The 24,960-nt window shown below is 43.6% G+C and overlaps 1 protein-coding gene across 4 annotated transcripts; it reads left to right on the top strand.

Annotated features, from left to right (window-relative positions):
* Nucleotides 1-1,281: 1,281 nt before the first annotated feature.
* MCM3 (minichromosome maintenance complex component 3) lies at nt 1,282-23,121 on the top strand. Of its 4 annotated transcripts, XM_033217425.1 has the most exons (18): nt 1,302-1,383; nt 1,678-1,880; nt 3,525-3,637; nt 4,050-4,258; nt 4,742-4,872; nt 7,623-7,861; nt 8,365-8,473; nt 9,584-9,737; nt 10,071-10,202; nt 10,787-10,995; nt 13,375-13,549; nt 13,937-14,063; nt 14,853-15,003; nt 18,044-18,184; nt 19,166-19,269; nt 20,103-20,188; nt 20,667-20,736; nt 22,360-23,121. In XM_033217425.1, exons 2-18 carry the CDS (start codon nt 1,803-1,805, stop codon nt 22,556-22,558), a joined length of 2,427 nt encoding a protein of 808 aa, XP_033073316.1. In that variant the 5' UTR covers nt 1,302-1,383; nt 1,678-1,802; the 3' UTR covers nt 22,559-23,121. The 4 variants fall into 4 exon arrangements, with proteins under 4 accessions (XP_033073318.1, XP_033073316.1, XP_033073317.1 ...); XM_033217427.1 differs by lacking the exon at nt 1,678-1,880 and having other exon boundaries at nt 1,282-1,383; XM_033217426.1 differs by lacking the exon at nt 1,302-1,383 and having other exon boundaries at nt 1,641-1,880.
* The last annotated feature ends 1,839 nt before the right edge of the window (nt 23,122-24,960 follow it).

The following is a 24,960-nucleotide window of genomic DNA, read 5'->3' as shown; positions in this document are numbered from 1 at the left end:
CAAAAGCAAGTTGTCAAATGACAGCCTTTTTGCTTTGACTAAGGATCGATTTATCTGCCCACTAGGATGGCATAAAACACAGTAACTATAAACTGAATAATAACTAGAAATACATATACCCACACAAATAGATGGCATATATAGTTTAGGTAGATTATTCTTAGAATATTTAGCAGTATATAGTGAGTCCTGAAGACTTTCAAACATAAGCTGATAATCAGTTGGCTGAAATTTCAGATAAAGAGCTATCAAATGTCTGGTGTTGGGCAATCTAGTATTTTAGCTTCTTGTTCAGTAAAATTAAAAACACATGCTGGGGCAATGGACATGCTCTTTATTGTGCAGAGTGGTTACATGGGTGTAAGCACAGGTACAAATTCATTGAGCTGTACACTTCAGATTTGTGCATTTTACCGTATATACATTATATCTCAAAATAAAACGAAAAATATAATAAAAAGCCAACCACGACGGACTAAAATCAAACATACAAATTTGGACATGCAATGATCTTTCAATCATTGTAGTTTCAGATTTGCTTTTAGTTACTGATTATATATATATCTTTTTTTGAGACGGAGTCTCGCTCTGTCGCCCAGGCTGGGGTGCGGTGGCGCGATCTCCACTCACTGCAAGCTCCGCCGCCACCAGGGTTCACGCCATTCTCCTGCCTCAGCCTCCCGAGAAGCTGGGACTACAGGCGCTCGACAGCATGCCCGGCTAATTTTTTTGTATTTTTAGTAGAGACGGGGTTTCACCGTGTTTGCCAGGATGGTCTCGATTTCCTGACCTCGTGATCCGCCCGCCTCGGCCTCCCAAACTGATATTTAATCAAAGGGGCATGAAACACTTTTTCCCCTCTTGTGTTGATCATTCAGTAAGCTAAGTTACTTAAAAGGATCATGTGATCTTTTTATAAGACCAGAAAGCCTTTAATTTACCCGTTATTAAGTAAGATGGAGTAATAACGGCTTCCAGAATTTGTATAACACAAGATGCAGTCTCTAGGGGGCGGGGTAAACACCGATTTTTTTTTTCACTTCATCCTCCTCTGCGGCGATGTCTTTATGGGTTCGTCAGGTAACGGTATCAGATAGCAAATGGGTTTTTAACTAATCTTTCCCTAAGATACTATAGTTTCATATTCTATCCTATAGATTCTCAAAATCCACTTTTACACTAGGATTCCACTTGAGGGCAGTTCTGATTTGGATATATCTTTAAAATGATTTGCTTTTATGTTTTCATCTCCCTGCGTTATAAACCACCATCTTCTGACGTTTAATCTACTTTCAAGTAAAGTCCTACCGCCGGCCTGAATTTGGTCGTTGCATGGTTCAAAATTTCTGCAGCTTGAGAAAACCCTGCAAAACATCCGGAAAGGTAGGAGAAGGAGAACACTACAACTCCCAGAACGCAGCGCTTTCCCTCTCGCCAGCCTGTCCCCTCCAGCTGCCCAGTGACCAGCCTCTGTGAGCCTCCTCTCAGCCCTATTGGTCAGTTTGCTCGTCAGTGAGGGAGGAGGCGGGAGGGGAGGAACAGAGAATCCCGGATGGTACGTTTCCCGCCACCGCGGGGCGCCCAGCGGAAAACCCGAAGAAGAAGAAGTTTTTGATTGGACAGTCGCTATTCCGGCGTCAGATAACTCAGCCAATCATTATGTTTATATGCTCCCAGGGTCCCCGCCTCTTCCTTGAGGTACCCTTTGGTGGCGGGAAAAGTTCGGAAGTTTTCGCGCCGGGGTGGAGTCGTCTAGGGAACCTTCGCGCTACTTTGGTAGAGGTAGTTCTTTGGCAGCGGGCATGGCGGGTACCGTGGTGCTGGACGATGTGGAGCTGCGGGAGGCCCAGAGAGATTACCTGGACTTCCTGGACGACGAGGTGAGGGAGGCGCCGGCGCGGGGCTTTAGCGCTCGGAGCCTCTGCAGAAGCGTCCCGGGAAGCCAGAGGCCCGCCAGACCTCCATACCGTGTGCTGCAGCGGAGCCTGCCAGGCCCGAGCCTCCAGCCCCAGTCTTGTAGCTTCTAACGCCGGACTCGCTAGTTTGTGTTCTATAAGTGAACTCTTAGGAAGCCAACTTTCTCCTAAGTACAAGCGATGGTCCGGGCACGCGAAAGGCGACAGGTTCCCATTAAGTACAAGCAGATTGGCAAAGCCCACCTCGGCCTTTTGCATTTCACTGCTCTCTCTTGATTTGGGAGGGCGGGGGGAGGGGCTGCCCTAGGGCTATAGTGACCAGCCGCGTTGCAGAGTGCTCAGATTTTAGGGACTGGCTTTTTACCAGGAGGAAAAGACTCCCTAATTCGACTGCATTCTTTTTCAATACCAATTGAGATGCAGATAAAAAGTGTTAGGCCGGGCGCGGTGGCTCAAGCCTGTAATCCCAGCACTTTGGGAGGCCGAGACGGGCGGATCACGAGGTCAGGAGATCGAGACCATCCTGGCTAACACGGTGAAACCCCGTCTCTACTAAAAATACAAAAAACTAGCCGGGCGAGGTGGCGGGCGCCTGTAGTCCCAGCTACTCGGGAGGCTGAGGCAGGAGAATGGCGTAAACCCGGAAGGCGGAGCTTGCAGTGAGCTGAGATCCGGCCACTGCACTCCAGCCCGGGCGACAGAGCAAGACTCCGCCTCAAAAAAAAAAAAAAAAAAAAAAAGTGTTTTGTGTGCAACCCAAGACTTAAAGCCATAGAATATTGAAAAGCTATCTTGAAGGGTTGATGATGTGACCAAATAGCTGAGATTCTCTATTCCTTTAGGTCGGGGTATTCCTTTCTCTATTCCTTTCCGTATTGCAGAGATGATTGGGAAAACTACTACTTTTTACGTAATTCTTAAATGAAAAGCCATTTTAATGTGACTATTAAGAGTCTGTTTAATTTACATTTTTATTGTATATATTTGAAGTGCACATGTTTTGATATACGTGGTGAAATGATTACTACCGTGAACAACATATCCGTCTATTCGCATTGTTACCTTTAACATTCACATTGTTAGGTTCAACTTAACATTTTTTTTTTTTTTTTTGTGAGACGGAGTCTCGCTCTGTCGCCCAGGCTGGAGTGCAGTGGCCGGATCTCAGCTCACTGCAAGCTCCGCCTCCCGGGTTCACGCTATTCTCCTGCCTCAGCCTCCGGAGTAGCTGGGACTACAGGCGCCCACCACCTCGCCCGGCTAGTTTTTTTTGTATTTTTTTTAGTAGAGACGGGGTTTCACCGTGTTAGCCAGGATGGTCTCGATCTCCTGACCTCGTGATCCGCCCGTCTCGGCCTCCCAAAGTGCTGGGATTACAGGCTTGAGCCACCGCGCCCGGCGTCATTATCATTCTTACAGTCCCCTCTTAGGTTGTATTTCGAATCTAAAGATAGTGAATGAAAGGGAGAAACTGATGAGCACATACACACTGGGGATTCAGCTCTGCTGCAGAGATTGACCTGGCTATCTGGCTGTGAGAACTACTTCTGTTTAGAAACATTGTTTCTGAATTTGTGGCTATGGTGATATGTGGTGGCTGTTTTGCAGGAAGACCAGGGAATTTATCAGAGCAAAGTTCGGGAGCTGATCAGTGACAACCAATACCGGCTGATTGTCAATGTGAATGACCTGCGCAGGAAAAACGAGAAGAGGGCTAACCGGTGCGTGGCAAGGAGATACACTCGCTCTCAATGAGAATGGCGCCCTCCCTCTTGGCCAGATTGAAACAGCCTCTCAGGAGAGGACTTGTATGAAACAGGATTGATCTAGAAGCCCTCATAGCTCACCTGCACCTATTATTATTTTTGTTTTTTCCGAAAAGTTGGTGGTTGGCATTTTCCTCCCAAACGCCCCTCCTTCCAATGTTTAGCTGAATATGATTTTTATATCTTTGATAAGTTGAATTAAAGTTGCTCCTTAGTTCTGGTATTTTACTGAGTCTTATAGGATGGCAGGAGAAAGCAGAAGCTGGACTTTCTCATTGTTTTTAATGAACCATTTATGATCCTGCTGTTGTGAGGATCCATTGTTTTGAATTCCGCCCTAATTTTTCTTTCTCCTGTCCATGTACAGGCTTCTGAACAATGCCTTTGAGGAGCTGGTTGCCTTCCAGCGGGCCTTAAAGGATTTTGTGGCCTCCATTGATGCTACCTATGCCAAGCAGTATGAGGAGTTCTACATAGGATTGGAAGGCAGCTTTGGCTCCAAGCATGTCTCCCCGCGGACTCTTACCTCCTGCTTCCTCAGCTGTGTGGTCTGTGTGGAGGGCATTGTCACTAAATGTAAGTGGGTTAAAGGGGGGCCACTAAGGAAATGAAGATAGAATAAGACAGGGAGGTGGGGAAAGCAGGAGAGATAAAGTAGATCTGGGTAGCTTGTGGCTTCAAAGAGGTGGAGCACTGGAATTATGTGGTAAAACTTGGAGGGGCTCAGGGTGTACAGTGATTACGGGGACATTGAGTAATCATAGTTGTTAGTAGAATGATGAATTCTGCTGAGAGCTGGAGGAGTCTTGGTTCCTGGCATTCTCTCATTCCAAACCCTAACTCCACCTATTTTATTAGTTGGGATCAGTGGTACTTAAAATTTTACATGGATATGGTGGTGGTCTGTATATAAATAAGATGAATAAAAGGTGATATTGAAATATCGTAACCTAGTCAAAAGAACACAGTATTTGGAGTCATAGGCTTGCATAGGTTTGGGTTCCACTTGTATCATCGTCTAGTTGGGTGAGTTTCTATGTGCACACTTTCCATGCCTAGGTTCTCTAGTTCGTCCCAAAGTCGTCCGTAGTGTCCACTATTGTCCTGCTACTAAGAAGACCATAGAGCGACGTTATTCTGATCTCACCACCCTGGTGGCCTTTCCCTCCAGCTCTGTCTATCCTACCAAGGTAAGGGGAATAAATTGATTGAGCTGTCTTGGAGGTTGGAGTCAAAGATACCCGTTTTAAGGCAAAGAGTTTTGTAATATCTGAAGTCTTTTTTCTGTAAAGGGTGAAAAATAAGGATTAATCCAAAGGAAAGATTGATTGCAGGCCAGAGTTTAATATGAAAATCCCACAATTCTTATTTATTTATTTGTTTATGTTTAAAGATGAGGTTTTCCTATGTTGCCTAGGTTGGAGTGCAGTGGCTATGCACAGGTGCAATCATGGTGCACTAAATTTCCAAACTCCTGGGCTCAAGTGATCCTCCCAAGTAGTTGGGATTACAGGCTTGGGCTATGACTTCACAATTTTTTTTTTTTTTTTAAGAGACAGGATCTCTGTCTCTCAGGCTGGAGTGCAGTGGTGCGATTATAGAACACTTCAGCCTGAAACTCCTGGACTCAAGGAATCTTCTCACCATAGCCTCCTGAGTGCCTGGGATTATAGGCATGAGCCACCAGGTCTGCTAATTTTTTTTTTTCACTTTTTTCTAGAGACAGGGTCTTGCTGTGTTGCCCAGGCTGGACTTGAAGTCCTGGCCTCAAGTGATCCTCCTGCTTCCATCTTCCAAAGTATTGAGATTACAGACATGAACCACCATGCCCAGCCACAACTCTTATTTTTTTTTTTTTCTAGATGGAGTCTCTCTCTCTGTCGCCCAGGCTGGAGTGCAGTGGCGTGATCTTGGCTCACTGCAAACTTCGCCTCCTGGGTTCACGCCATTCTCCTTGCCTCAGCCTCCTGTGTAGGTGTGACTATAGGTGCCCACCACCATGCCTGGCTGATTTTTTTGTATTTTTAGTAGAGATGGGGTTTCACCGTGGTCTCAATCTCCTGACCTCGTGATCCGCCCGCCTTGGCCTCCCAAAGTGCTGGGATTATAGGCGTAACTCTTATTATTTTTTTAAGAAAACACTTGTTCGTTTTAGAAAATTATGGAGTAGTCAAAAGAAGATGTCATCTACATAGATGTTTTAACAACGTTATAATCATATAATTTTGTAATCTGCTTTTTAAAAAGTAGAAAAATATGCTAGACTGTTCTGTAATCTTTAAAACTATTTCGTTGTGGGTTTGGGTGAAGGCTGGCATAGGAAAATGCTTTCTTTATTCTTAGTGTTCAGATTGATCTGAATTGAGGACAATGCAGGGCTTTCCTCTGGAGACAAAAGATCATTAATATTGATTACTTGAGGTCTGAACTCATTCTATCAAAGAATTCCTCTTCTCCCCTCATCAAATTTTAATTGAGAACTACTGTATTGAAAGCACTGTTCAGTGCTATGGAGAACAAGGATATAAAGAAGACCCAGCCCTCGTCGTCAGTCTTCACAGTGGTGGAGAAATGAAACATATAAACAAAAACAAGAATGAGTATCTCAGAATTATAACTTAAACATACTTTAGCATCATTTCATCTGGAGGTAGCTCCAGATGAAATGCTGAGATCAGAGAAATTAAACAATTTGCTTATGGTCCCAGTTAGTGATGGCCTTAAGGACTAGAACCTGTGTCTCTTTAGTTCATGCCAGCTGTATTCTCTAAGTCATTCTGTTGTCTTCTTTGGACCTTAAGGTCTCCACTTTTCTAAAATTTCTTCTTCAGGAAGTACTTGGGAAGTACTCTTCTGCTGATTACTGTGGCCAACCTTCTTTACTTGAAAAGTGAAATACATTGGACCAGATCTTCTGGAGATTGTCTGTGATGGTGCTTAAGAGCATGGGCTTTGGAGTTAATACCTGTGTCAAGTCCAGACTCTTTTACGAACTGTGTGACCTGGGGGAACTTATTTAATCTCTCCTAGTCTCCTGGTTTCCTTGTCCATGATGTGTGAAAATATCTTCTTTACAAAGCTGTGATAATTACATGAGATAATTTTGTGAAGTAATAGCACAGTGCCTGGCACATAGCAAACACTCAATAAGTGACAACTGTGTTTTTAGAAAATTCAAATGTGAAGGAAGTAAAACTTCAATATACGTACAGGAAAGCTCACATAAGTGTATAGTTTGATGAATTTTTACAAGCTGAGTATACCTGTGTAACCAGCTCCATATGAGGAAATACTAGCACTCAAAAGTCCCTCTTGAGGGCCCGTGTTACCCAGGGGTAACCACTATCCTGATGTCTAACCCGCATGGATTACTTTTGGCTGTTTTTCTATTTTATTTAAATACTCTTTTGTGTTGGGCTTCTTATGCTCAACATTGTACTTATGAGATTTATCCATGTTGTGTATAGGTGTGTTTCATACATTTTTATTGCTGTATAGTATTCATTTATGTGACTATACCATGTTTATTTAACCATTCCACTATTGATGGTATTTTTATACTTTTAAATTTTTGACTGTTAGGCATAATGCTGCTATGAGCATTACAGTGCATGACTTTGGGTGAATGTTTCTGTTGGGTATTACCTAGAAGTGGAAAAACTGCTTCAGAGTGTAAGCATATATTCAGCTTTAGAGGGGAAGTAAGAATCTTAATTTAGATGTTAATATAACCATAGTCCATTCAGACTATGGGTTGCCCTTTCCATTTGATGCTTGTTACTAAAACAGAGGGGAACACAAAAAGCTAGGGAAGGTATTTGACTTTTTTGTTCCTTAATAATGAAATTTTATGAAGTCATCTTATTTGCCATGACAGGTGAGTGTGGCATTTTTAAGACAGGACGGAGTTCACTCTATCCCTCTGTGTGCCTTTTTCTAGGATGAGGAGAACAATCCCCTTGAGACGGAATATGGCCTTTCCGTCTACAGGGATCACCAGACCATCACCATCCAGGAGATGCCGGAGAAGGCCCCAGCCGGCCAGCTCCCCCGCTCTGTGGACGTCATTCTGGATGATGACTTGGTGGATAAAGCAAAGCCTGGTGACCGGGTTCAGGTAGTGGGAACCTACCGTTGCCTTCCTGGAAAGAAGGGAGGCTACACCTCTGGGACTTTCAGGTAAAGGGTCTGCCCTAAAGTGTATGTAATGCTGTTGACAGCTTCCATTTCTGGTAATAGGCTTTGTCCAGTTTGCCGTATTCCAGAGTTATATCTGATAGGTTGAGCACTCTACCTGCCTGGGAGACAGGATACCTTCAATACCTCTTTTCTATCAGATAAAGCTGGTGATACTTACCATCATATGCCAAAAGTGAGAGTTATTGGTGACAATGATTACAGCTTCATGGCTTTCCTGGGAGTTTCTCATTTAATTACGCTTCGTCCCCATACACAGTTCTGTCTGAAGCTCTGTGGGTCAATTCCAGAGGTGGGGCATGATCAGTATATTTGGGTCACAGAACCAGTTGTTTAATTCACAACAGCTACCTGCCCCCTCCTCCCCAGCTCTGATTGGCTGGTCTAGTTTGGTAGCCTAAAAAGGCTTACTACTGCTGGGGGTACTAGCTACTAATGTTAGGATTTGAATATAACGGGCTTCCTCTTTATTCTCTTTGTTCTAGGACTGTCCTGATTGCCTGTAATGTTAAGCAGATGAGCAAGGATGCTCAGCCTTCTTTCTCTGCTGAGGATATAGCCAAGATCAAGAAGTTCAGTAAAACCCGATCCAAGGTCTGGGCATCGTTTAGAAATTTGAGGGTGGGAATGGATTTCTAAGAGTTGTGTTTTGGTGCATGGCTGTTTTTGTACTAGATCAGAAGGAAGGGTTGAGGTTTTTTTGTCTAAAGTGTTTGGTGTTAGCTTCTTGTATTTTTGTGTAAATCAACACATGAAGGGTGTTTTTGCTGTTTGTTCTTTAATAATTCTGTTGTTATTAAACAATTTTAATACCTGCTACTTGCTGGGCTGCTAAATGAACCTAATACAAATATTAGGATAGGTGTTAACTTACAAGTGTACCAATAAGTCTATTAAATACTGAAGACATTGGTGATGCATTACTACTTAAATATTTTTTTTTTTAGTTCTCCAACTTGTTTTTCTTGTCTTTTTCTTTTTAAGATAGGATGTATATCCACATTTAGAATTGAACTACGTATATGAATGTGTTACTACGTATATGAATAAAGGTTACTGTTCAAGCATAGTACATGTTCTTATTAAACCTAAAATGTTTTGAACCTGGGGATACTTTTTTTCCCTTAGAGATTAACCCTCTAAACAAATTTTGAAATTTTGAAATTTTGAAATTCTGCCTCTGTGCCTACTCTGATAATGGCCTGATGGTGTGATTTGTCTTAGAGAAGAAACTTTTGCAATTAGGAACAGTGTACATGTTTCTATGTTTCTATGTTTCTTCAAGTATTTTGTTTCTTCTTTTTTTTTTTTTTTTTTTTTTTTTTGAGACAGAGTCTTGCTCTGTCACCCAGGCTGGAGTGCAATGGCGCAATCTCTGCTCACTGCAACCTCCGCCTCTTGGGTTTAAGTGATTCTCCTGCCTCAGCCTCCCAAGTAGCTGGAATTATAGGCACACGCCACCACACCTGGCTAATTTTTTGTATTTTTAGTAGAGACGGGGTTTCACCATGTTGGCCAGGCTGGTCTTGAACTCCTGACCTCGTGATCTGCCTGCCTTGGCCTCCCAAAGTGCTAGGATTACAGGCCTGAGCCACTGCGCCCGGCCCTCTTCAGGTATTTTCTATAGGCCAAAGTATATAAAGTGGAGCTCCACAAAGTCCCATTGAATATCACTAGGCTTGCAATTGGTTTTTTCTCCTGTAGGATATCTTTGACCAGCTGGCCAGGTCATTGGCCCCTAGTATCCATGGGCATGACTATGTCAAGAAAGCAATCCTCTGCTTGCTCTTGGGAGGGGTGGAACGAGACTTAGAAAATGGCAGCCACATCCGTGGGGACATCAATATTCTTCTAATAGGTATGATGTTGGGGATTTGCTTTAGACTGTTGTTCTTGTGGAGTGGTTGTGGGGACCTATAATATGTAAGATTGTATATTCTGTACTTAGTATTTCAGTCCTATCAAAAGGCTAAAATGAATCTTTTTTTTTTTTTTTATCATGTCTGGAATTCCTGATTTATAGTATATAAGATATATTCTTCCATGAGTAGTGAAGGGAAAAGCGAAGGAAATAATATTAAAAGCCAATTACTGTATGACTCTGTTGTGTCAAGAGCTGTGCTAGAAAGGCAGAACTTGCTGGGGGTGCTGGGGAGTTTCCTAGAGTGTCATCACTGCCCCCACCCTACAGGAGACCCATCGGTTGCCAAGTCTCAGCTTCTGCGGTACGTGCTTTGCACTGCACCCCGGGCTATCCCCACCACTGGCCGGGGCTCCTCGGGAGTGGGTCTGACGGCTGCGGTCACCACAGACCAGGAAACAGGTAAGGATATAAGGGTCCTTGGCAAAGGCCCAGCAGAGAGACTGAGCGTAGATCCTTTGTGTGCCCTGGCTTGTGTTCTGAAGATACAGTTGATAGGTTAGTTGAGGCCAGATTATAGAGGACTGAGTATTCAGCAATGGTGGGTGAGTTACTTAAGTCTTTGGTTCATCTATTTACAGGAATGTTTTCAATTTGAAACAAAGTCTTAGCACTTTAGAAGGGAAATAAAAATGAAGATTATACTATTTTATGAACTAGAGGAAGGGATTTAGAGACCAGTGAAGAGAAGGCAGAGGCCTAGTTGGGATATTACTTGAGGATGAGGGCGAAGAGAGACTCTATAAAGGAAATTTGTGAGAAGCTAGTTACTTAGGGCTCGAAGTGGGACAAAGAGATACTATTAATATTTAGGTTTGAGCTGAAAAGGTGACCCACCAGGGTTTCCTCTAAGTTTCTCGCAGCCAACACACTGTTGCCGCATTCGCATGTGCAAAGTGAGATTCCTGGGAAGGAGATTGAAATCCTTTCCTTCTGGCCCCTAGAACCTAGACTGTAGCATGTGTTTTTACCTCCTCACTTCCCAGGAGATCGTCGTCTGGAAGCGGGAGCCATGGTCCTGGCTGACCGAGGTGTGGTTTGCATTGATGAATTTGACAAAATGTCTGACATGGATCGCACAGCCATCCATGAAGTGATGGAGCAGGGTCGAGTGACCATTGCCAAGGCTGGCATCCATGCTCGGTTGAATGCCCGCTGCAGTGTTTTGGCAGCTGCCAACCCCGTCTATGGCAGGGTAAGTAGAATCAGGCCCCAACTATTGTCCTCACCTTCATTTGATTTTGCTGACTAACTGGGCTGAGAAGTGTATTCTTGGTGACCCAGGGCAAAGACTAAAAATAAGGCCATTTTCTTGTTATTATTGTTTGTTTAGAGCAGTGTTCCTCACCCATTCCTGCACAGCAAACTCCCGTGGAAAGTTCCTTATTTAAAAGTAACTTTTTAACAGTATAGTTAAACAGTCCATTTAACATATTTAACAGTCCATTAAATAAAAGGACTACATGCATGTGGCGGAGGAATTTCTAAACAGAACAGAGCTATAGCATGAAAATGAAAAGACTTGCTTCCCTCTCCTGTCACTTTGCCAAGAGGTAACAGCTTTGAAGTGTTTAAGGAAACAAAAATTTAAGCATGTACCAGCAAATACATTATTTCCTTGTTAAGAATTATCTCTTTATCTTTGTTTTTATCATGACTGTGATGTGCTAGATATAATCTTTCATATTTGTCTGTGCCTGGGGTTTGGTGAGTTTTTCCTTTTAAAAAATAGATTTCTAGTATTCCATCATAGGGATGTATTTAACTAGTCTCCATCTGATGGGTATTTAGTGGCTTCGTTTTTCCTATCTATTTTGAATGAAGCTGTAGTGGCCATCCCTTCATGTATGTTTTGTTACAGATTTGGGAATATATCTGTAGTATAAATACCTAGCAATGAAATTACTGGATTAAGAGTTACGTGCATTTTTCTTTTGGTAGAGATTGCAAAATTACCCTCTTTAAAGATATATTAATCTTTTAATTACTACTTCTATTAATGAATGCTCATAAATGCTTTGTATTTACCAACTCCTTTTATTCTATCAGTAACTACCTCACAATGTGTAGTTATCTTTATTTTACGGATGAGAAAATGGAGGTACAAAAGATTATGTAACTTGTTCAAGAGCCACAAACTTGAAAATGGCAGAGCCAGGATTTGAGCCCACAGCTCATGCTGTGTCCTGGCAGTTTATAATCCTACGGTGTATGGGAACGCCTTGTTGCGATGGTGTTTTTTATACATACAGTTGCATGGTCCCCAGCTCAGAGTTTCTGAATTGAAATCTCTGAGTTGGAGCTCTTGGTAGCTATGGTTTAGAGAGGCTCCGCAGGTTTGGTTTTAATGTGTAGCCAAGGTTGAAAACCATAGGTTTTAAAATTACTGATGGGGCTGGGCGCAGTGTGTCATGTCTGTGATCCTAGCACTATGGGAGGCTGAGGTGGGAGGATCACTTGAGCCCAGGAGTTTGAGACCAACCTGGGCAATATAGTGAGGCCTCATCTTTAAAAGTAAAATAAAGTAAAATAAATGATAATGTGTGTTTATGTCATTCTCAAGAGTGATTGGGAAATATAAGAAAAATGGCATTCTCAAGAGTGATTGGGAAATATAAGAAAAATGGCAGGACCTGAAATGTGAACATGGTCAAAATCATTATAACCTAAAGGTTGTTATGTTCTCTGACCGTGAAGTGTATGTGGATGGGTAGGTATCAGTCCAGTAGGCCCAGAATTGAAAGGAGAGTATTGGGGTTTTTGAATCCCGAGGAAAAACTCCCTTGATTTTTTTTTTTTTTTTTTTCCTGAGACAGCATCTTACCCTGCCACCCAAGCTGGAGTACAGTGGAGTGATCCTGGCTCACTGTAGCCTTGACCTCTCTGGGTGCAGGTGACCCTCCTACCTCAGTGTCTTGAGTAGCTTGGACTACAGATGTGCACCACCATGCCTGGCAAATTTTTTTTTTCTTTTTTAATTTTTACAGGTACGGGGTTTTGCCATGTTGCCCAGGCTAGTCTCGAACTCCTGGGCTCAAGCAATCTACCTGCCTCCCAAAGTGCTGGGATTACAGGTGTGAGTGGATGTGCCTGGCCAGTTTCTAAGATGTTATGATTTGTACATCATTGACCATTTTAGTTGAGGTTTTACTCATATCTTCTGAGTAAGGGACTCCAAAAAGTTCTAAGTGCTTGTAGCCTAACCAACTTGCTCTGTCTTTATGACAGGTAGGGGAAAGGGATCATCTCTCAGTCAGGTCCTGCCTTGGGAATGAGAAGAGCAGAATAAGGTTTGGGAAGAAGGGGCTTGGTTTAGAGACCTACATTCAGCCTTTTAGAGGTTCCTGTGTAGTAGGAAGTGGGGCTTCCTAGGAAGCTCAATTAAAGAAGGGTTGCAGGTAGAAGAGATGATTTACATTGTTTAATGGCTTTAAAATACTTCACTTTTTCACTGCTTTTTGTCTGTTTTGCTCTTTGAGGTCAAGCCTTCCATTCCCACTCCCAGAATTGCAGCAGCCTTGTCCTTTCTTCCTATTGATGTCATGTCCACTTCTGTTGTCCTCACATTCCCCAGTATGACCAGTATAAGACTCCAATGGAGAACATTGGACTACAGGACTCACTGCTGTCTCGATTTGACTTGCTCTTCATTATGCTGGATCAGATGGATCCTGAGCAGGATCGGGAGATCTCAGACCATGTCCTTCGGATGCATCGTTACAGAGCACCTGGGGAGCAGGATGGCGATGGTGAGGTCATGAGAATAGGAAGAGTAACTAATGGAAAGGGGCTAAACAGATGGTAGTTTCTCAGGCCCAACCTAGGTGGTGGTAGGTGTTTCAGTGTCTGGGTTGATGCTGAAGAGCCCTCAACTGTTTAGCCACCTCCCCTTCTCGCTTACTGGAGGTTATCCTAAGGTATGTCTTTTGTCCATTTCTGGGTCTAGGAATAACTTTGAGCGTCTTCTGTGGGCCAGGCAGTTCCACCATCTTTATCTGTGGGTTCCATGTGTCTGATTCTTTTTGAGCCCTTTCTTTATGAATCTTGGTGTCTTCCCTTCTTGTGCTATAGAAAAAGCAATTTCCCCTGGGTTAAACTCTTTATTACTCTCCTTTCTCCTAACTTGGGTATACCAGCTATGCCCTTGGGTAGTGCTGTGGATATCCTGGCCACAGATGATCCCAACTTTAGCCAGGAAGACCAGCAGGACACCCAGATTTATGAGAAGCATGACAACCTTCTACATGGGACCAAGAAGAAAAAGTAAGCATTCTCATAACTCTTCCTCAAGGGAACCTGAAATTTGTGTTATATTAGAACATGTGTATGTCTAAGCTTAGCTAAGGCATTATGTGCCCAGATCAAAACCATGCCTGGAGTCATAACCATGTGGACTAATTTTCTTCTTTTCTGGGTCCACAGTATATCCTTTATCCTGGCCAGTTGCCTTGTAAATGTTTGGGTCATTCAGCCCAGGTTCAGGTCTTTTCTTAAAATAGAGTTTGGATGACATACCTAACTGATGGTGGGTGTGCCTTATACATGAAAGATGGCACATGTCAAGTAGCCATTTGTGATGAAGGGTCAGCAGATAGGAAACATTTGAGACTTTGTAAGTAGACTTGGATGAAGGAGACGTGTGATCAGGTGCTCAAAGCATGAAATGTGAGATCTTACACCTCTATTTTTGGTCATGATGCAGTAAGAAGCATAGCATACTCTTCAAAGCTGTTGGTTTAAGAATGCAGAATTTGGAGTCAGAAAACTTTGAGTCTACTTCAGCTTCTCTGAGCTGTAGTTTTCTCGCCTACAAAATACAGCAAATAATACCTAAACTTTTTACCTAAACTACCTAACTCACAAATAATACCTGAAATAATTAAATAAAAATATGTGGAAGAATCTTGTATATGTTCCATATAAATGGGAGTTATGATAATGGGTTCTAGGCTTTGTCTGTTTTGACCTTGGCTTTTCTGAGCGGCAAAGCCACTAATCCAGGCAGGTGGTAAGGTGTGGCAGGGAGATGGAATTCACTGTATGTGGCTCCAGGGAGAAGATGGTGAGTGCAGCGTTCATGAAGAAGTACATCCATGTGGCCAGAATCATCAAGCCTGTCCTGACACAGGAGTCGGCCACCTACATTGCAGAAGAGTATTCACGCCTGCGCAGCCAAGATAGCATGAGCTCGGACACTGCCAGGGTGAGTGCCTGGGGGAGCCTGGGCCTGGGATCCCTTAGGTATATGGCTGGGCAGGAGTCCTTGCTATCTGGGAGCTTTGAAAGCATTTTAACTTAGTGACTTTTTTTCCTGGTCTGAAGAGCTTCCTGTTACACAATTTTAATCATTTCCTTTTATAAAGGAAAATGAAATAAGGACCCCAGAGGTAACATGTCCCTCATTAGTTAAAATGACATTGGCCTCCAGAAGCTGTGATTCATTCAGCAAACATAGGAGTGACTTCTAGAAAGTGACCTAGTCTCTCTTCTTACAAGCAATGTAAAATTAATAAGCACTCTTTTCAAAGACCTCAGATCCAGGATGGGGAAGCACAAAGGTAGATAGAAAGACATCCATGCATATTTATAAATATTTACCCCAGTGTGGTACTTACAAAGGAATGAATGTGAAAGGCTATTTGAGTATAGATGAAGAAACTGTTTATTTTCTTTTAGACTTCCCTGAAGGGGTATGAATGTCAAGGAAGGATTTCCAGAGGGTACGATATTTGGACTGGACTTTGAAAAAATGACTAACAGGCAATTTCTGGTAACCTAATATAGCTGTCCATGCATTTGTCTAAATCTTTTTTTTTTTTTGGTGAGACGGAGTTTCACTCTTGTTGGCTAGGCTGGAGTGCACTGGTGCGATCTCAGCTCACTGCAGTCTCCACCTCCCCAGTTAAAGCAATTCTCCTGCCTCAGCCTCCAGAGTAGCTGTGATTACAAGCATGTGCCACCACGCCCGACTAATTTTGTAGTTTTAGTAGAGACTGGGTTTCGAAACCGTGTTGGTCAGGCTGCTCTGGAACTTCCGACCTCAGGTGATCCACCTGGCTTGGCCTCCCAAAGTGCTGGGATTACAGGCGTGAGCCACCACGCCTGGCCCAAATTTGTCTAAATCTTTTAGGGGCAGTGGATTTTGCAGCAGAAGGACCCAAGTCCAGAACTTTTATTATGTGACATAGACATAGACTCTTGGATTAGACATGATTCCAGATCATCTACTCCAGCCTCACCCACTCTGTCTTCTCAAATCCCTGCTGGGACTTTTTTTTTTTGAGATGGAGTCTTGCTCTGTTGCCCAGGCCGGAGTGCAGTGGCAAGATCTGGGTTCACTGCGACCTCTGCCTTCCGATTCCAGCTGTTCTCCTGTCTCAGCCTCCCGGGTAGCTGGGACTACAGGCCCGTGTCACCATGCCTGGCTAATTTTGTATTTTTAGTAGAGACGGGGTTTCACTGTGTTGGCCAGACTAGTCTCAATCTCCTGACCCTCATGATCCGCCCACCTCGGCCTCCCAAAGTGCTGGGATTATAGGCGTGAGCCACAGCACCCGGCCGGGACTTTTTAATACCGCCAGTGACAGCATGCTCAGAACATTACTGTTTTGAAATTTTAGAATATTTATTAAGCTTAAACCTCTTTCCCCACAACTTTTACCTGTGGCTGTTAGTCTTGTTTTCTGGAGGTTGTGTATCACCTGTCTTCCTCATTAAACAGCTTACTTTCTTTTTAACTGTTCCTTTCCCCATGCGAACTTCTGGTGTGTGGCCCGCCCTCTCATTGAACCTAAAACTGAGCATCATACACTATTTTAGTTGCGGTCCTAGTGTGAGATCTGTAAGTGAATTCCAAGACAATTTGGATTCCCTAGATATGCTATTGCAGGCTAGGATTTCACCAGCTTTTTAGGTGATTCAAGAATTAGAACTTGTCATGGAGTGTATGACTTCCAAACTCTGGTAGCTTTCTAAATTATTACAAAATTTAATGAATGAATTTAAATGTGAATGTATTTAGTTTTGAATGTCATTGTGAATATATACGGTAATTTAGGAAACTTGAAACAAGAAGAGACCAGGATACGTCAGTGATGGGTCATATAAGGGGAGACCTGGAAGGTGTGACAGAAGAATTTTCTTTTTTTTTTGAGATGGAGTCTCGCTCTGTTGCCCAGGCTGGAGTGCCGTGGCGTGATCTTGGCTCACTGCAACCTCTGCCTCCTGGGTTCTCCTGCCTCAGCCTCCTGAGTAGCTGGGATTACAGGCACGTGCCACCACACCAGGCTAATTTTTTTTGTATTTTTAATAGAGACGGGGTTTCACCATGTTGGTCAGGCTGGTCTCAAACTCCTGACCTCGTGATCTGCCCGCCTTGGCCTCCCAAAGTGCTAGGATTACAGATGTGAGCCACCACGCCCGGCCTGGAAGTAGTTTCATGTCTGATCCCAGCTCTGCAGCTAGCTTTTGGACTGTGGACAAATCCTTTCACCTATCAGGTCAGTTTCTTTATCCATAAAATGAGAGAATTGGACACATCAAAATCACCTGAAACTTGTACACATATCTAGTCCCAAACACGAGATTTCTGATTCATTGATTTCCAATTCATTCTGATTGATTAGGTCAAGAAGGCCATTCATACAATAGCATTTTAAAAGGTAAAAGCACCCCGGTTTGGTATTCACTGGCCCCTGTGAGAAACATTTGTTAGGAGTGTGTCAGAGTTCTCCTCCTCTGGACTGGGTTTACTCAAGCTACATATTTGTCCTCAGATTACTCCTTTCCTATCCCTCCTTCAGTGTGACTTTGGAAACTCTCCTTGAAGGTCTTTGAGTCCCATTTCCTTAGTGTATAAGACTTCTCCAAGTTATTAAGAGGGTGAAATGACAGAATATATATAAAGGCAGACTTCCTGCTGCCTTGCTGGCCTACAATCACTAATGATTTTTCTCCCTTCTCTTTTCTACGCTGTAGTCTTTTATCTTTCCAGTTGTTAGATGCCTAATTTTCTTCCCTGTTTACTTGCTCCTCCTTCCTGCAACAGTCTTGTGTATATTTCCTTGATCCTTGCTGTCATCTTTCTCATTTTTATATGGTATCTATAGAGAACACAGAGCTCTGAATTCTCTGCTTGGGCCTCCTGGGGCTTTTCTGGTAGTGTCATTTCCCTTTCTGTGCAGTAGGATAGATGGGCATGCCTAAAGGATTTGGGATAAGCAATCCTCCCTTTTCTTCCCTAGACATCTCCAGTTACAGCCCGAACACTGGAAACTCTGATTCGACTGGCCACAGCCCATGCGAAGGCCCGCATGAGCAAGACTGTGGACCTGCAGGATGCAGAGGAAGCTGTGGAGTTGGTCCAGTATGCTTACTTCAAGAAGGTGAGGATTCAGATGCCAGGGCGTGAGAGGCTCTTCTGAATAAATTACAGATGCGTGGGCTTCCCAGCCTTCCGTGGCTGACAGCTACATTTGGATCGTCAACAGAAAGCAGTATTTGTCTTCCAGTGATCAGTCTGCCTCACTCTTTCCTCTGGAACACTCAATGATTCTCAACCCTGACTGCACCTAAGAATCAGATGGAAAGCTTTAAAATGCTGATTCTAGGGCTCCTAGAGATTCTGGTTTAGTTGATGTGCTATACTTTCAGTCAGCTGCTTCTACTTTCAGTCAGCTGCTTCTCTGTGTACCCCTACTTCCTTTGCATCTTAGAAAAAAAGTAGGTGTTTTCAAAAGGGCTACCTTGGTAATCTTCCTTGTCCCTCTGTACCTTTCCCCTTGGTAGTCTTTTCAAATGTCCCATTGGCACCTCAGAAGCTCATGTTTAAAGTTGAACTCTCAAACTTGCCTCATCCTGTTTCCCAATTTCTGTTTGTGACGTTGCATCTCTATCATTTTAGATATCAAGACTCAAGCCTAGACTCCCTTTTCCTAGTTGCCCACTCTCACCCCGGTCTGGTGAATTTTAGTGTTGGAGTTGAGTTGTGAGTCTGATAAAGTCTTCCTCGCTTTTTGCTAGGTTAAGGGTTGTCTTGGATTTCAATTAGACACCTGATTTATAAGGAAATGGATTGTTTTCCACTTAACTATTATGTGCTAGACATTGGTTTCTTTATTCAGTAAACATTTATTGAGTACCTACTATATAAACAGCATATAATATACTTCCCAGCATTTTAAAAAGATGGGTAGCAGTCTCTACGTCTGCCCCTGGTCCTGGGACTTAGGGATAAGAGGAGCTAGGTAAACCATTGGAAACGTGGAAGTCATTCCTGCTTATGGTGCAGAAGGGACTCAGAGTTCTTGATGCAGTTCCCCTGCATCAGTGACCCTCCAGCCCACCCACACTTGCCTTGGTCCTAGGTTCTGGAGAAGGAGAAGAAACGTAAGAAGCGAAGTGAGGATGAATCAGAGACAGAAGATGAAGAGGAGAAAAGCCAAGAGGACCAGGAGCAGAAGAGGAAGAGGTAAGGCGGGGCAAGCAAATGAGATTAAAAAGTTGGTGGCCAAAAAGTTGGTGGCTCACACTTGTAATCCCAGCACTTTGGGAGGCCGAGGCAGGTGGGTCACTTGAGTCCAGGAGTTTGAGACCAGCCTGGGAAATATGGCAAAACTCTGTCTCTAAAAAAATAGAAAAATTAGCCGGGCGTGGTGGCGGATACCTGTGGTCCCAGCTGCTCAGTAGGCTGGGGTCGGAGGATTGCTTGAGCCTGGGAGGCAGAGGTTGCAGTGAACCGGGATCGCGCCACCGCATTCCAGCCTGGGCGACAGAGAAACAACAAAAAAAGTTCCAGTGGGACTGGGGAGAGGAGTAGAGGGTAGAGGGTGGAATGAGCGCTGCTTATTGATGTCAGGTTGTTCATGGAGGGGTGTTCCTAGACCTGCAGGGTTTGCGGATGAAGATAACGTGGGTAAAAGAGAGAGAAAGAGAGTGAGACCTTCTCATGTGCTTTTGACCCCTCTACTGAAGAAATGCTAAATAGTAGGAACAGCAACCCAACCACTGAGGATTTTGAATATATACTTAAAAATTCTAAGGGAAAAACCTTCATGCTTATGGTTGAACTTATAAGGGTGAGTGATGTGGGAAAGAGCATTGGAAGCAGCGCCTGTTTGTGTTCTAGTCTGGGGACTTGGTCTTGTTTAGAACAAGCAGCAGTTTGCAAAGGCCTAAGCCTGTCCTTCACTTTGACTTAGTGGTTCTGTTTCCTTTTCTCCATAATTAGAAGCACAACATGGGGCTCCCTTGCCTTTCTGTCTCCAAACTCTTTCTCTCTCTTAACTGCCCTGGGTATTTTAGAAGGAAGACTCGCCAGCCAGATGCCAAAGATGGGGATTCATACGACCCCTATGACTTCAGTGACACAGAGGAGGAAATGCCTCAAGGTGAGTGAGCGCCCCTTACTGATGAAAGAGGTTGTTCCTGTGACTCTTGGACTTTTCCAGTTGCTCTGTGCACTTTATTTTCTTGTGAACTCTTGTTTGTTTGGCTCCCTGTTTGGGGCCTATGTCCAAGAGGTTTGTCCCAAGAGAGCTTCAGGGGAAACCCACAGTAAAAACTTTGGAAAAAGCTTTGCTCTATTGTATACACCTCCTTGATGAACTGTGCTGTGCTATACCTGGTTATAAGCATTTCACATAATATATATTTTGAGGGTCTCCTGCCTCACTAAACTCCTTCATCATCCAGTGAAGATTTCCCTTTATCCTAATTGTTCTGCCTGGCCCCATAAGAACCCTAGGAAATAGGAGTGTTCAGCAGGCTGAGTGAGGGATTGGGAGTGGAGATGATTTCCCTAGTGTTTGTGGAAATGGCTTCACCTTGCTAATCTTCCCCATCTTTACAAATATCAACCCTCTGAAGTACACACTCCAAAGACGGCAGACTCACAGGAGACCAAGGAATCCCAGAAAGTGGAGTTAAGTGAATCCAGGTGAGTAGGGATGTTGCTCCTGCCCCTTCAAGAATTCTGTATCACTGAGGAAGGGACTTTTTTCCCTTGGAGAGGGTGGGAAACAAACTGCTGGTTATCAATAAAACACAAAACTAGAGGCCCGTGGCTTTTAACATTTTATATTCTCATTTAATTTCAAACTTACTGAAAAGCATGAAGAACTTCTGGATGTCCTTTACCCGGAATCTTCAGTTGTTTAAATTTTACCATTTGCTTTATTAATAATTCTCTCTCTGAGAATTTGAATTATGTCTGTGTGGGGTCAGGAAGAAGAGTTTTACAACAAGTACAACTTACGTCTTACTGTAACCTCAGATTCTTCTTGGTGGGATAGATACATTTTGGCCATTTGTTTTTGAAATGAAGAATTTTTACCACCAGGGTTTTAGGAGACATTTTTATCTGTGAATTTTGTTTACTGAACACCAAAGAAACTCCATAGCGAAGTTTTACGTTTTTTCTTTTTATACTTTAAACACATAACACCATGTATTTACTGAAGAAAATTTGAAAAACATTGAAAAGTATTTAGAAAAAAAAAATCAATCGTAACTCCCTCAGAGACAACCATTCAACTATATCTTAAAATGCTTCTTGAATCAGCTTGTATAGATCTCTTTTTTTTTTTTTGAGACAGGAGTGCAGTGTTTTTTTCTTTACTTTTTTACAGTGTTTATTTTTTACTTTTTGTAGAGACGGGGTCTCCCCATGTTGCCCAGGCTGGTCTTGGACTCCTGGCCTCAAGGAGTCCTCCTACCTGGGCCTCCCAACCAAAGGGCTGGGATTATAGGCGTAAGCCACTATGCTTGTTTGATGTCATTTTTTTTTTTTTTGATACGGTGTCTCGCTCTGTCGCCCAGGCTGGAGTGCAGTGGCGCGATCTCTACTCACTGCAAGCTCCGCCCCCTGGGTTCACGCCATTCTCCTGCCTCAGCCTCCCGTGTAGCTGGGACTACAGGCGCCCGCCACCGTGCCCTGCTAATTTTTTGTATTTTTAGTAGAGACGGGGTTTCACAGTGTTAGCCAGGATGGTCTCGATCTCTTGACCTCGTGATCCGCCCGTCTCGGCCTCCCAAAGTGCTGGGATTACAGGCGTGAGCCACCGCGCCCAGCCGATCTCATTCTTTTTAATGACTGCAGGGTTTCCATGGTATGGATGGGTAAAAATTTATTTAACGAAATTCTCTGATGATAGACATTTGGGTTGTTCCCTGTTTACAGTTAAACAGTATTAAATTTATCAGTGTGCACTCATGCAAGTATAGCTGTAAGGTGAATTCCTAGAAATGGGCTCCCTGCGCCAAAGGATATACACATTTAAGGCTTTAGTAAGTGCTGCTAAATTGTCCCCCATTGATGCTGACCAGGTTACTATTTTACAGCCAAGGGAAATGCGAATTTCCCACGCACTAGTAAAATAGTTTAACTTTAAAGGGGACTCCTCAAGGGTAATGCTACCATCAGAGGCAGATGTGTGTGTGAGAAAGAATATTGAGGGGACGCTTCTACTGTATTAATACTATGAATTTTCCTAAAATAGCTCTTTCCTGAGAGCATTTGGGTTTGTTTACTCCTCTTCCCCCTTTCTCCTGTCTGGGGCAGGTTGAAGGCATTCAAGGTGGCCCTCTTGGATGTGTTCCGGGAAGCTCACGCGCAGTCAGTCGGCATGAATCGCCTCACAGAATCCATCAACCGGGACAGCGAAGAGCCCTTCTCTTCAGTTGAGATCCAGGCTGCTCTGAGCAAGATGCAGGATGACAATCAGGTCATGGTGTCTGAGGGCATCATCTTCCTCATCTGAGGAGGTCTCGTCTCTGAACTTGGGTTGTGCCGAGAGTTTCTTCCGTGTTTCCCACCCTGTCCCCGACCCAAGTCTTTGCCTCTACTCCCCTGACTAACAGTGTTGAACTGAAGGCGAGGAATGTTGGTGATGAAGCTGAATCAGGACTCGGTGGACCCTTTGGGAATGGGTCATGAAAGCTGCCATGGGGTGAGGAAAGAGGAGACAGTGAGAGAGGACAAGGACTATTGCATCTTCATTGCAAAAGCACTGGCTCATCCATCCGCCCTACTTCCCATCCCACACAAACCCAACTGTAAATAACATATGACTTCTGAGTACTTTTGGGGGCACAACTGTTTTCTATTTGCTGTGTATTTCTTTTTCCTGCAGAGCACTGTGGTTAGACTAGGCTTTGGGTGGTTCTAACTGGTGGAGAGAAGCTCTGATGCACGTCATGCAGGTCAAGAGAGCTTTCTTGACAGTAGCACCAGTTAAGGTGAATATATATTGTACCACAAAACAAACCCAATATCCAGATGAATATCCGAGATGTTGAGTAAACTTAGCCATTTTGTACACGCGGTCTTAATAGTCGTAGTCTGTTTTTCATACATATATTGAATTTTGTTTTCCTTGAGAGCAATCGTGCAGAGTTTGCTGCTCCCGCATTTGCAGCAAACTACCACACGGTGGCAGCAGCCTGCTGTGCTCTCTCTCTGGGGGTCATGTCTTCTCTAGAGACAGTTTTTTTCCTCAGCAGCACCAGCATTTATCAGTGAAAACTGATAGTGCAGACCAAACCCTGCCAATTTGAAATAGCTAAATGGCCAAGGGAGGCCAGTGAGTAAAAGTCCAGGAAAAGAATTGCACCTCTGCCTGGCACTTTTTGCCTGAATCTAAACTTACCCTTCATAAAGATAGAATACCTGATATATCAGACACCTCAAAATCCTGGGAGTTCTTGCCCATAATGAGATCTTGTTAGAGGATCCTCTTTTTTTTGAAACAGGGTCTCGCTTTGTGCCCAGGCTAGAGTGCAGTGGTACAATCAGCTCATGACAGCCTCGACCTCCTGGGCTCAAGTGATCCTCCTGCCTCAGCCTCCTAAGTAGCTGGGACCACAGACACATGCCATCACACCTAGCTAAGTTTTTATTTTTTATTTTAGTAGAAATGAGGTCTTTCTGTTGCCCAGGCTGGCCTTGAACTCCTGGACTCAAATGATTCTCGCATCTCGGCCTCCTAAACTGTGAGATTATAGTCATGAGCCACTGTGCCCAGCCTACAGGATGCTTTTGAAACTATCTGGGTGTCCACTCTTTGGGGTTGATTAGCCTGTTTGCACATAAGCTTGTGATGGGGCCAGGGTGGGACTTCTACTGTTGTATGGTTTGAATAGCTTTTGAAGAATTTTTCAAGTTACTTAAAGAATCATGTGACTTTATGGGGGGCTTGGGTCACATGGACTGGAAGCTGCTTTCTGGTGGCAGATGTGGCTCTGAAGTTTTGCTAGTTCTTGGCTGTAAGATTGCTGAGGTACTTTCTTCTCTGTTTGTGCTGAGGGGTGATCCTTTACCACAAAGCAAGAGATATTCTTTGGTTCGTTAAGACAAAGGGATTTTTTTCCTAAAAGCAGTACAAAATTGTTGGGGAATTCTGTTTTATTTGTGATTTTTTTTTCCCCCATCACAGATGCGAGATCCAAGTCCTATTGGAAGTGGTCTAGAGAACCCAGTTTCAAAGGACAGTGCAGTGGTACCAGAAGGAGGAATTTGCCATTCATTGAGCACTGGCAATGAGTCAGAAGTTGTGCTAGGTACAGCAGTGGGTGCAAAAGTGGTGCTTTCTGATCTGAGGCCTCTAAGCTGGGGATAGGTCAATATGTTGGTGAAAATTTAAAAACATAAAGTATACAGCTGGGCATGGTGGCTCATGCCTGTAATCTCAGCACTTCGGGAGGCCAAGGCGGGCGAATGGCTTGAGTCCAGGAGTTTAAGGCCAGCCTGGGCAACATGGCGAGACCCTGTCTCTGTTAAAAAAAATTAAGTATGATTATATACCAAATAAGGGCAGACACAGAGATATAGGAATCCAGGGAGGACCATGAGGATGTCAGGTGTTACTGATGGGGTACAACTATGAAGAACAACTCTAGGAGTTTTTAGGGATCTTCTCAAGTGATTTGTTCTAGAAAGACAAACATTCTGTCAATAGGACTCTTAGTCTGTCCTTCACCCCTGAGGAAACTGAGGCACAGGGTGGGGGGATATGTGCATCTACCATTGTGATAATAGCTTGTAATATCAGGTGTACTTTGCTGACCATTTCATCACTCTTCAAGCTAGTCAAAAGAATAGTAGGTGGAAGACTATATAGCAGCCACAGTAGATATTAATTGTATTAAAATAGCATGACTCAAC

The sequence above is a fragment of the Trachypithecus francoisi genome, unplaced genomic scaffold (genome assembly GCF_009764315.1).
Source record: "Trachypithecus francoisi isolate TF-2019V2 unplaced genomic scaffold, Tfra_2.0 Lachesis_group10, whole genome shotgun sequence".
NCBI lineage: Eukaryota > Metazoa > Chordata > Mammalia > Primates > Cercopithecidae > Trachypithecus > Trachypithecus francoisi.
Note: the sequence above shows the minus strand (reverse complement) of the source record. Positions and strands in the feature narration are given on the sequence as shown.